This window comes from Manacus vitellinus, unplaced genomic scaffold (genome assembly GCF_001715985.3).
Source record: "Manacus vitellinus isolate BGI_N305 unplaced genomic scaffold, ASM171598v3 scaffold_26_pilon, whole genome shotgun sequence".
Taxonomy (NCBI): Eukaryota; Metazoa; Chordata; class Aves; order Passeriformes; family Pipridae; genus Manacus; species Manacus vitellinus.
This window is the reverse complement of record NW_021939960.1, coordinates 8,582,844-8,594,711: the sequence shown is the minus strand read 5'-3', so window position 1 is coordinate 8,594,711 and position 11,868 is coordinate 8,582,844. Positions and strand designations below refer to the sequence as shown.

At 56.1% G+C, this 11,868-nt stretch overlaps 1 protein-coding gene across 2 annotated transcripts; it reads right to left on the bottom strand.

The window, feature by feature from the left end:
- Window positions 1-880: 880 nt before the first annotated feature.
- On the bottom strand, window positions 881-10,993 carry TBC1D20 (TBC1 domain family member 20). 2 transcript variants are annotated; one of them, XM_018073999.1, is made up of 8 exons: window positions 9,387-9,441; window positions 8,454-8,639; window positions 7,282-7,362; window positions 5,612-5,798; window positions 4,733-4,834; window positions 4,127-4,268; window positions 3,322-3,506; window positions 881-3,184 (listed from the first exon to the last, which is right to left on the bottom strand). In XM_018073999.1, exons 1-8 carry the CDS (start codon window positions 9,439-9,441, stop codon window positions 2,911-2,913), a joined length of 1,212 nt encoding a protein of 403 aa, XP_017929488.1. In that variant the 3' UTR covers window positions 881-2,910. The 2 variants fall into 2 exon arrangements, with proteins under 2 accessions (XP_017929488.1, XP_029816226.1); XM_029960366.1 differs by lacking the exon at window positions 9,387-9,441 and adding an exon at window positions 10,906-10,993 and having other exon boundaries at window positions 2,911-3,184.
- Window positions 10,994-11,868: the final 875 nt, after the last annotated feature.

Below are 11,868 nucleotides of genomic sequence, written 5' to 3'. Positions count from 1 at the left end.
ACCTGCCCGGGGTGGTGCCCACTCAGGCAGTGATGCTCCAGCATGGGGTGACTTTGCTTGGATCCCTGGCTGTGGGATCCAACTCCTGCCCAGGGACACCACTGGGAGCAGAAGGTCCTGTGAGGCTGCTCCAGCCACGGTCATAGCTCCTGTTGCCATTGCCCTCCTGACCTTACCCAAGTCTGGGACTGTGCAGGGCCAGGTGTCCAGTTCCCGGTGTCCAGCATGGCCTGCACAGGCACATGCACACACTGCTGCTTGCCTGGCTCTCACTCATGTGGCAGCGGCCTCTTGGCTACCCCAAAGGTGCCACATAATTCGTCACTGCTCCTCCTTTCCCCCTACTACCCAAAGGATGTCCCTCCCAAAGGGTTCCCAGCACTACTGAGGAACTTGCTCCCGGAGAAGGCACAGGGAACTAAAAATAACCAGCATGTCCAGCAGCCTCGAGCCATCCAGCCGAGCCCGCTCCCAGCCTGGCAAAAGCGGCTGCATCATCCCGGCTCAGCAGAGCCTGTCCTGGGAAGTGGGCACCGTGCCCGGGATCTCCTCCCACAGCCAGGCACCCGGCCCGGGGTGCAGGAGGGGCCGGGAGGTCAAGCTATTTACAGCCCCATGCTGCTGATGGGGGGGGGACACCCCGGAGAGCTGGTGACACACACAAGGCCTGGCGCTGGCCCAGAGGTGGGCGGATGGAAGGAGAACAGTGACCGGGGCACGCACGTGCCCTTTGGCTCTGCTCCTGCTCCTCTTCCCATGGGGCTGCTGGGTGTGAGGACACGGAGAGCTGGCCTGGACACCACGGAGAAGGTGCCAGCTCTGGGCCACAGGGTGCCACGACAGCAGATCTGGCAGCCCCGGCCAAGGGGAGGGCAGGAAGTGTGTTTAGTAACTGTTTATTTTACAGTTTCAGGGTTTGTAGAAATCCGCATTTACACGGGGTGTGTAAGTCTTTGTACAGAGTTAAGTGAAGCACCCACAGCGACTGTCTCCTCCCAGGCCCTTCCTCCCCCGGGGACAACACAAGAACTAAAGTGCATCATGGCCAGGGAGTGGAGGGGCTGCAGGGGCTACCCCCGGGGGGGTCCAGCCATCCCCTCCTTCGGGGCAGTGTACAGAGGGGTCTTGGACCTTCCAGCAGCACCCCCAGGTCACCACACTCTCCTGCACCACCGGTTTCTAAAGTGCTAAGTGACCCAACCCGCTGTCCTGCTCTGGTGTTCCAGGGGGTGCTGAGGGCCAAGAATGGGCTCTGCCTTCAGCCACACCACGAGGAGCCCCATGACCAGCCCTGGCTCTCTCCATGGGCACTGGCACCAGTGAGGAGAGGAAGGAACAGGCCTTGCTGCCCTGCCTGGACAAGGGCAGATTTATACCCTCCAGATTTCACCTACAGAGAACTGCAAGTTCTGCAAGAGAACTCCTGCTCAGAGCCTCATGGGAACACAGGTCAGGAATGACGACTGCACACCTGCCCTCTGGCCAGAAAGGCACAGCCCCTCCATGAGCGAGGGCTCACGGGGCAAACCAGAACATACCCAGGGCAGTTATGGGCCAACAGGCAGTGGGGTGGGACAGGGGGGTGCTGAGCTTTGCAGGGCATGAGTTTCCTTCTCCATCCTCAAATCCTTAACTCTTCAACCAACACCTCCTTTTCAGGTGTGCAGCCCCTGGGCACGGCACAGATGGCTTTGGGCACAACAGAGCAATGATGGGGAAGCGGGAGGGAGCTGTGAGGGACAGGTAAGGGCACTTGAGGGAGGTTTAGCAGCTCGGGGGAGAGGTAGAGGCATATAGTGTCTATTGGCTTTGTCTCAGTGGGACACCAAGTTCTCTAGGAGGATTTGCTGCTTAGCTTGGAGGGCAGGGAGTGCTGGGACTGCCAACAGGGCTGTGATGCTGAAGCCTGATGAACTTGTGGGGGAGGTTTATGACACATTTCCTACTGAAATGACTTCCATCCTGTGCAAAGTGTTTCACAAGGTGGAAAAAGCCTTTCTCCATGTTAGTGCCCACTTCCAGAGCTGGTAAAGAAGTCTGCAATATGTGTCCACAGTACCACTAAGACTTGTGGTGATGTGACCTAGCACATGACAACACACAGCCTTGGCAGGGCAAGCACACTTGTGCCTCACCTCACTGATCCCAGATAAGATCATGGTACTGCCAGCACAGGAGCGGCAGTGCCCAAGAGCTGAGCTAAGGTCTGCTCCTGTCCCCTGCCCTCCTCTCCCATAAACAGATCAGGCTGCAAAGATGAGGAAGCAAAAAGAGCCAGGGAGTGTTACACACTGGAGAGAAGCTCATGGCATGGCGCTGATGGGGGTGTGTGAAAGGTTTGGCTCTACTCAGAGGGTGCCTACAGGACAGAGAAGGGCTGGAGCACCAGCAAAGCTGAAGGCAGATCGCAGAGCATGCTGGAGCAATGAGGAGCCAAAGGGCTGCCCTGTTCCTCACCAGTGCAACAGCCCTTCAACTCCACACATGCACACAGCCAGGCCAAACCCTGCTGGGACACTCTCTTGCAGGCTCTCACTCCCACCACTTTTCCCCAGTGGAGAACGCAGGATCATTTCGGCACAGCCCACACACAGCTCTCCCTTTGTACAGTCACCTGAGCACAGCCTGAACAGCCAGACTTGTCCGTACCTCCGGTTCTTCCCGGGTCGGCGGCAGTGCCTGTCTGCTCACCCCTGCACGGGGAGAGGGGAACAAGGTGAGCACGGTGTGGGGAACCGTCCTGCCAGGCTGGTTCCCTCAGTCTCTGTCACAAAGGCCAAAAGCGTCACTGGACGCAGCAAGAATAAAAAATAATCTTCAGGCAGGTCATTTCCGGGCATGTCCTCCATCAAACATCAGCCCTCCCCACCAGGGAAGGACGTCGTGACAGGGAAGGCCATTCCTCTGGATTCAGGGGAAAATCTGCAGTTCAAACTTGGGTGCCCACTCCAGCGCACTCTTCACCACGGCCAGGGCAGCTGCTCCCAGCGCCACCGTCAGCCCCATCACTGCCAGCTTGACAAAGCGGTTGGTCCGGGGCTTTGTCAAGATGGATTTTGTCCGCTCCTCCCCTCGGAGCCGCTCCTCCCCCCGGAGCCGCTCCCTGAAGCGCTGCCTCAACACAGTGTCTGGTCTCTGCTGCACTGATGCCAACTCAAAGTCCTTAAAAGTGGAAGCCGCAGTTCTGCAAGAGGAGGAACAGGTTAAACAGTGTCTCCAGCTCGCCTCAGGGACCAGCCTCCGGCCAGGGAGGAAGATCTCCATGAGGAAGCAAGACCTGGCAAGGGGATGTAGGGAACACAGGGGCCGGCTGGCACTCACCGTTCCGCCTGCTGCTGAGCTGCCTCCTTGGCGAGTTCAGATGGTGGGAACTGGACAAAAAGGTCTCCAGCTTTGCTGATCAGAGACTCGTAAGGAAGGTCCTGTGGGATCTGGGACAGGAGGTGGTGGACAGAGGCCATGTCACACTCGCACTCCAGAACTTCCTGCTGCCTGTGCAGCACGATCTGCAGAGAGGAGTGAGGACAGATGAGGAAATGGGGACAACTCCTTGGCACACGCTGGCACTTGTTTCAGAGCCAGAAGAGAAAAACATTTCACTTCCAGCTGAAAGACCTTCTTCAAGAGGACACACTGCAGTGAAGCATTAACTGGCTGGGAAGAGAAATGCCAAACCCTTCCTTAGACTCTGAGACCATGGAAAGCCTCTTTCAGGACAGTTAGGTCTGTCTGCTGAGCAGAGCCTGTTGTTGGCAGGCCAGAGCCACAGGCAGAACCTCAGCAGGGCTTGACTCCACAATTTGCCCTCAGAGGTTTGGATCCCCCATAGGAGGATGGGAAGATGGATGCACAATGCAGGGCTGTCTCCAGCCAGGCAGCATGTGCCCAGAAGCAGGGCAAGCATATGAAAGCAAAGAAAAGTGCTATGCCACGCTGCCTCCATGGCACTGAATCTGTTGTCCCAGTCTGCACATCTGGACACCTCCAGGCTGCTCCAAGTTCCCCAGGATCCCACTTGCCCTCTGCCATCACCAGCACTGGGTTTGCCAGCCCCCCTGTGCAGCCCCAAACTCCCACCACCTCAGAGCGGCGCAGTTAATCCCTGACCCTTTCCAACAATACCTACCACAGCAGCAAAATAAATGGGCATCAGCGGGTGGCAAGCCAGGAAGAAGTCATATAATCGCACGACGTGCCGGAAGTCAGACAGAACGTGGCCAAACCAGGTGATCAGCCAGCTGAGAGCAAAGATGGTTCCCACCTCCGCACTGCGGAGAGAGAGGACCATTAGGTCAGCCTGGAAACAAAGGGCTCCGGACTGACTCTTCCCACTCACCTTCTTGCTTCTGTTTTGATCTGCCCAGACAACACTTGTGAGTCCCTAATGCAAAACCTGGGAATCATCCACAAAACTAGCAATGAACTACACCAAGGTCTCACCAGCCACACAAGTGGGCATATGAAGTGGTTGTGGCACTTTGGACAACACTCTCCCCAAATTCCCCAGCCTTTCCAATACGGACTGCAGACCACTGGGATGAAGATGGTACCACATAAAAACCCTCCATACAGGCAGCACAGGTTTGGGTCTGCTCTGAAATGAAGTGCCACACAGCTCTGGAGTGTCACTATTGGCTGTGGAACAGTTGTTGACTCCCTGAGGAAGCCACTGTGGTGGTAACCCAAAACTGGTAGCGGAGAGCCAGGAGGCTCTGAGGGAAGGTCTGTGTACCTCTGCATGAAGTCGTGCACCTCAGGGTTCACCTGGTCTATGATGGGCATCAGGTAATTTAAAATGTGCTTGGTATTATCCATCGTTGGGTCCATAAAATCCCTGAGGAAAGATTTAAAAGAAGCTTCGTCAAGCAACCATGTCAGCGAGCTCTCCCTCCAGGGAGGCAGCAGAAGGAAAATAAATGTAAGTGCAATAAACAGCCTTGATGGCAAGGTGGCCCCTGGCCCCAAGGAATTCTGTCTCTTTAGGACGGCCTCCTTCCTGCTTGTCTGGGACTCACAGGGCTGACCTGCACAGAGAATGCAGATCCAGACCATCACACTGTTGTCAGCTGACAATTCTTATTTTGCTTCAGCGCACACATGAACTGTAAAGCCCTTCCAACACCCAAAACCTGACTCCCTGCCTGGGAGAGGAGGGAAAATCTCTCCAAACCACACCTCCCAGATGGAAGCTTGCTTTCATTTCAGTGCACAAGTAGCAGAGACACTGCCCAGGTACAGACCACACTGCCCAGGGCTGTGCAAGGACAAGTGGGAGGCACGGTGCTGAGCCAGCCCCCAGGACGTGGAGAGGCCCTGACAGCCAGGGAGCCATGAATAATGCATGTCGGTTGGCTTTTCCAGCTCCAAGAGATGCTACAAATTAACTGACAGCCTTCAATTATCCCTTCCCCAGGGCACAGCTCCCTGCAAAGCCACGTGCTGTCCTGTGGTCAGGCTGCTCTCACAGCACCCCTCCGGGTACAGGCATGACAGGCAACTGCTTTAACCCAAGGCTCTGCCTTCCCAGCTCCCCTTCCAGGCCAGCTCCACCTGCACAGGTGTTCCCACAGCCTGGGGACACGCAGGTGGCTCCTCTCCTCCCGCTGAGTACCTGAGATGATGCGTTGAGAGCTTTTCCACCAGCGCTGTGGCCAGCCTGTCCCCCACCACCAGGAGGAAGGTGACCACGATGTCATGGTAGCCCTGGTAGTAGTGCAGCTGGGGGTTGCGCTTGAGGACGTGGAGGATGATATCGATGAGCTCCTCCTGCAATCCTTCCCTCTGGTCATCTGGCATCCCTGTGGGGACAGTGCCAGGCAGAGGTGGGACAGCTGTGCCACCTACCAGTGCCTGCTGTGGGAGCGAGGGCGGCTGCGGTGTGCAAGGAGAGCACCTGTGAATTTGCCAACCCACTGGATCCCGAGGGATGTGTTGCACAGGAGGGGGCAGTAAAACTGGCAGGAAAAAGTATCCCAAGCCCTAATCCTGCCTCCCAAAACTCTGCTGGCCTGGGGAAGTCAACCAGTGGTTAAGGTGTTTAATCTTCAGAGCTGCAGAGGCCCTACCTGCGAGGAAGCCACCGTGGAGGATGGGAGCAGATTTTACTGATGTTTGTACAGTGCTGCTGTGAAGAGCAAATTGAGCTGTGCATCCAGCATTGCTGAGGACATTTGAATCATTTTTAATTTCCCAGGAGTTCTAGAAAAAAATTCAGCAGGACCCATTTTCACAGAAACTGTGCCAACTGCATCAGACCGCGAGGCCTCCACCGGCACAACTTTCTACCAATCCCCTGCCAACAACATGTGTTTAGGGACAGGATGTCGCAGGGAAAACATTGTTCCTGTCCTGCACAGCTGCAGCCAGTTTCTGGCAGTCCTTGTCAACAGATAAAATGCCCAAAGGCCAAGCAGAGAGTCCCAGTGGAGATCCTGCAATGACAAAGTTCTCCTTTTCCTCTGCTTCACTGATGCGGCTAAAAATAGTCAGGAGGCTGCCATTCAAGGGCAAAAAAATCCGTAGGAGCAGAGCCTTCAGGAATCAGGCCTGCACACAACATCCACGCTTGCAAGAGAACCACAGTGAATCAACTGTTTACACAAAATAAGAGTGGCAGGAGGGGGAAGCAGATTCTGGCCAGAAATAACGACTGCTCTGCACAGAGAGCTGCTGGATTCAATGTTTTATAAATAACACAAAAAGGCAACAGCCTCCCATTAGAATTAAACAACTGCAAAACCGTTTTGTTCTGAATGTTCTGAATGTTCTATTAAATTTGGTGCAAGAACCTGATTTTCAGGCTGTTTTACAGCAGGAATTGTTCTAAGCACTGACAAACCTGCCTTCCATGCCCCTGAGCTAGACCATGGCTAAAATAAACTGAAGCAAGGACACATTTCTCCATCTGTCCTAATTTCAGCTGGTGAGGGGGGCAGGATCTGTGCAGGATCCACACAGGATCTGAACCCTCTGTGCTGCAACTGTCTGCTGGTAGCAGCCTGTTGGCAGAGGGGTTCAGCAGGGCAGGGGAAGTGGAATGTTGGAAAAGCCACATCAAAAACCATCTGTGCAGAGGCAGCTGAAGGAAACCGATGGCTGCAGAAGGGCTCCACTGCAAGAAGCAGCTGCTGCGAGCTCACAAGGAAACAGCTTTCTAGAAGTCAGGCTTTTGGAGCAATGGAGTGTCACCTTCTGCAGCCTCCCAGTGAAGTCTGAGCCAGGAGGAGCCCCCTGGCACTGATCTTGCCCCCAGAGAGTGGGAAGAGCAGAATCCCCCCTCACCTGGTGGGAAGCGGCGCAGGGATCGCCGCACGTCCAGTAACACTTGCTGGTAATCCTTGTTGTCCTCTCGCAGCTCCTTCCCTGCTGAGAAAAACAGGAATAGGATTAACACTGAGCAGTGCAAAGGAACTGGGAAGAGAGAGGGGTGAGGGAGCCAGGAGGATGAGGCTGTACCCCCCCCAACACCCTTTCATCATGTCACACACCAGCCCCGTCCCCACACTCGCACTGCCACACACTCTGACACCAACAGCAAACGAGACAATTATTTTTCTTTAAACACCACATGTTAAAATGCTTAAACTGACAGCACTCCCAGCATTCCCGGGAACATCCCTGTCCACAGTTTTGCTGTGCAATTCAAAGCATACTCAGCAGTAGGAAGGGAAATGAACTGTGGAGACCACAATTAATAATTTATTAAACAGAAACAATTCAGAAGAAAACCCCACCCAGGGGTAGCTAAGACAGTTATAACGGAAAAGTTCAGTGAGCCAGCAAATTCTGTCTATGTGATCATGTGAAGTTAAACGTTGTCTTCCAGCAGCTCTGGTCACCTCACATCACCCCTAATGTCACCCAGCTCTTGATTGAGGTGAAGGCAAGCCTCCAGATGGCCACAGATTCAGGAACAACAACAAAATCTGTTCTGGGGGCAGCAACTGTAAAAGCTACAGGAGCTCCTGCATTGCTAAGGTTTAAAAACCATGTGGTTATTTCACCAGGAAGGTCATTTTCCCTGCATCTGCTCCGGTCAAACACTGACGTGCTTCATGCAACACACTGCTTCCTGGGAGAGACACCTCAGGAGGATTTTGGCCAAGCCAGGGCTCAGCACAGCCACCTCTCCATGGGAGCAACACAAAGTAGGTCTGATTTTTCTGCTCTAGGTGAACTCACACATGCCAGTTAATGCTGGCCACGCTGACCGCATCCACAGTTGATTTCCGTTGCTGTCACTAAAGGTAACAAATGTTGCTTTTAGGAAGTCTTTTCCAAGCCTGCTGTTTACATACAACACTGTTCACGCTGCAGTGAGTGCCCTTTTCACATGAGCTTGCTGGGAAACACACCAGCACACGCAGGGAAAAGGCAGGTCAGAAAGCAAGTCCTTCCTCTGGTGACAAAGGTCACCGGGCCGTTCTTCCCAAGCACCCGAGTGTGTTCCGCACCTGGAGGAGGGGGCAGGTCGTCTGTGTTGACACTGAGCAGCTTTGGCCACACTTTGCACCGGATCTCATCCGTGAGGAGCCCGCCCTCGCTGATCGCCATCCGCCTCAGCGCCGCCACGTCGATGGGGTCACTGTTCAGAGCCTGGTAAATCTCTGCCACCTTTCTTTTCTTCTTAGCATCGAAGTCTGCAGGGAGATCACAGAGATGGGAACTGACAGGCAGCGCCTGCACACGGCGCCAGCGAGTAACAGCCACTCACAACAATGTCACACACACAAGGGAGATGACACAGGGCAGTTGTCACTGTCACATGCCCTGCCGGGCCAGGACTGACCCTGGCGGTGACTCTCCAGCTGAGTGTTCCCATCTCTGCAGGCTCAGCATCGGGGGCACCTCATAGCCAGCCCGGAACTGCTTCCTTATGAACCCCTGTGGGAGGCCAACGCTGCTCCTCCTGACATGGGAGCCACCAGCACTGCCCAAACGGCCTCAGCTCCCTCTTCCCCAGCGGATCACAGCTCCATGCGGGACAGGGACAGCCCTGCAAAGCCATCCTGCAACTGTTTGCCCTCTGACGTGGCTGCCAGCTCAGGTGTCAACTGTTTCCTAAGAGCAGGACTTAGGGAAGTGTTCTAAAAAGATTAGGACAGCGCTCCCAAAACTGTGTTCCTACTGACTCCCGGGTTCAGCCATCCTAGGGAGAAGCCTGAGCACTTCCACAGACAGAAGAAAGGACATCGTTATACCAGAGTTAACCAGTCACGAGCATGTTGACTTCTCTTCCAACAAACACAAACTTGCCAGCTACCAGTACACACAGCTTAGCCAGCAGAAAACAATTCCCACTGTTTTGAGGAGCACAGGAACTCGGGGCAGGGAGGGGGAAAGGGGTGACACACAAAGCACACGGTGCTGGGGATAGACACACTTACAGGACACGAGAGCGCTGCCCAGGGAGCGGAGAAGGGACACTATTTCACACCACATGGTGGAATTTGTCACTGCTGCCTCATGTGAGGAAGGAGAGAGGCGGCCGAGAGCCACCTGATATCCCACACCGATATCCCACACCGGAGGAGTTCCCAGCAAGGAGGCTCTTGCTGAGCAGCTGCGAGGCTGGAGCACAGGATGAGGCCACAAACACTGCCTCTCCCCAAAGGCTTTTCCCACAGATGCAACGACTCTTAGGCTCCAAACGGGATTCGCTCGATAAAGGGACGTGTCCAAATAGGGTTTGGGGTGGGAGGAATTAAAAGGATTCCGATGGAGAAACAGCTGTTTCCCAAGGCCGCGCCCTCCCGGCAGCGATCAGGGAGCTCGTTCTCTGCCCACGTGGCACCTCAGCACTGCCCTGGCCCTCTCCCTGCGAGATCCTGGCTGGAAGTGCCGCTCTCCGCGGGGTCCAGAGGGAGCCGGCGGGTCGCCAGGCTGCTCACGCACACGGGCGATAAAGTAGGTCGAGCAATGGATGCTGTTCCCTCTCAAAGACCCTTTTTAAACACTTCTTGGATCAAAACAAGATGTGACAGCCTAGGACAGAGCTCCACCTCCCTCCGAATTCCAAGTTCCTGGTAACATTGAATCTCCTATCGCTTACCCAGCCACCACAGTTTCCTTTTATTTCCTTTCCCGCCCCTTGAGCAAGCAGAGTTATTTGCACAACAGAAGCCAGCTCAGCTCGTCCGGTTCCCTATTCCCAGCCAGTTCCCCACCCCCAGTTGTTCCCAATCCCCTGCCACACACTGGGCTGTCATATCCCGACGTCTCGGGAAGGAGAAGACAAAGCCTATGGGAGACAAAACTCCTGTTCACACACAAAGAACTTGAGGAGTAGTGGGGAGGAGGGAGAACGTCTTGCGGGCTCCTCCTCTCAGGCTTACTGACAAATACCCCAACGTTTACACTTTTCAAAGGTAGAGCTGCAAGTATTAAAAAAAAAAAAAGTATTTCAAAAACATGTTTTGTGCAGGCAGAAGACCTTAACTGGCAGGTTCATACTTGGAGCTGAGGGTGCGGGGTTTTTATTGTCCCGAAACTCGGACTGGCCAGTCCCAATCCCGGGCGGGTCTGTCGGTGCTCCTGCAGCCAAAGGCAGCGCAAGGAGCAGCGCTGCGGGCACTGGGCACAAGGCCGGGCCAGCCCCGGCGCTGCCGCAGAGCCCCCGCTCACTGCCGGGAGCGCCCGGGGACCGGCTCGGCTCAGGCAGCGCCAGCGCGCCCGGGCCGCTCCCGCCCGCCCGAGCCCGCGGCCACAGAGCCGCGGAGCGGGCCGGGCCCTTCGCTCGGGCCCCGGGCCCGCCCGGATCCCCGGGGACACCCCGTTCTCCCGCCGGGCGAGAGCGGCACCGGCCCCGCCCCGCCGCCAGGGGGCGCCGCCGCTCCCACAGGGGGCGCTCCAGCCCCCGCCCCCTCAGCGGAGCCACGCCCCCCGCCCGCCGGGCCCAGCGCGTACCGTGGCCGCCGACGCCGTTGCGCGGCGGGCTCTGGCCGGGGCCATGTTCCGGGCGCTGCGGCGCATTCCGGGCCGGACGCCGGGCCGGGCCGGGCTCGCGCTGCCCGCGCCGTCCGGTCCCGTCCTGCCCCGCCCGCTCCCCCCGCCCCCCGCCCGCCGGCGCGCGGGCGGGACGTCACGGCGCGGCATTGCGCAGGCGCGGCGCCTCCAGGCGGGTCGCGCGGGCGGAGGGGTGGCCGCGCATGCGCGGAAGGGAGGGCGCAGCCTGCACGTGCCCGCACCCGGCGCGTCCGGGGATTGTTCGAAACAGAAAAGAATAAGAAACAAAACGAAGAAACAAAGAAAAAAAACACCCCAAAATGCCCGCGGCACGGATTAATTCCCAGCGCTGTCCGGGGTGCGTAACACAGCCACTGTGGTGTGGCACCCAGGGGCTGCTGGTGCCCCATAAAAAAAACCTGTAACCCCCCGAATTCCCTCGGGGCACCGGCAGCGTGGGAACAAGCTCCCGGCACTTCATGTAAGGGCTTGTCACGCCCAGAAAGCTCATTCCACACACCAGCTTCCATGTGCCAGGGCTGACAAGGATTGGGGAGCATCATCCCCTTGCAGTCTCCTCTTCCATCCGCCTCATCCTGGTGCAAACCTCCCTCGCTTGGAATAACAGAAGCACTTGGTTAAATGTCCTGTGCAGGTCACAACCTGGCACAAACAAGCTGTATTTTGTCATACTTGGTGCTTTTATGTTACAGCACATTGAGGTAACAGTCAACATGGTCCAACTTTCACATAATTTTAGGATATAAAAGACTTGAGTACAATGTATTTCCACTGGATGGCGTTACGGAGGAGAAAGCTACCCTGGTGTACATGAAAAACCTCATCTCCCTGCCAGCAATCCTCACAGAAGGGGGCTGTGTTTTATGTCCCAGGATTGGGCTTAATCCAGCCCACATGTTCCAT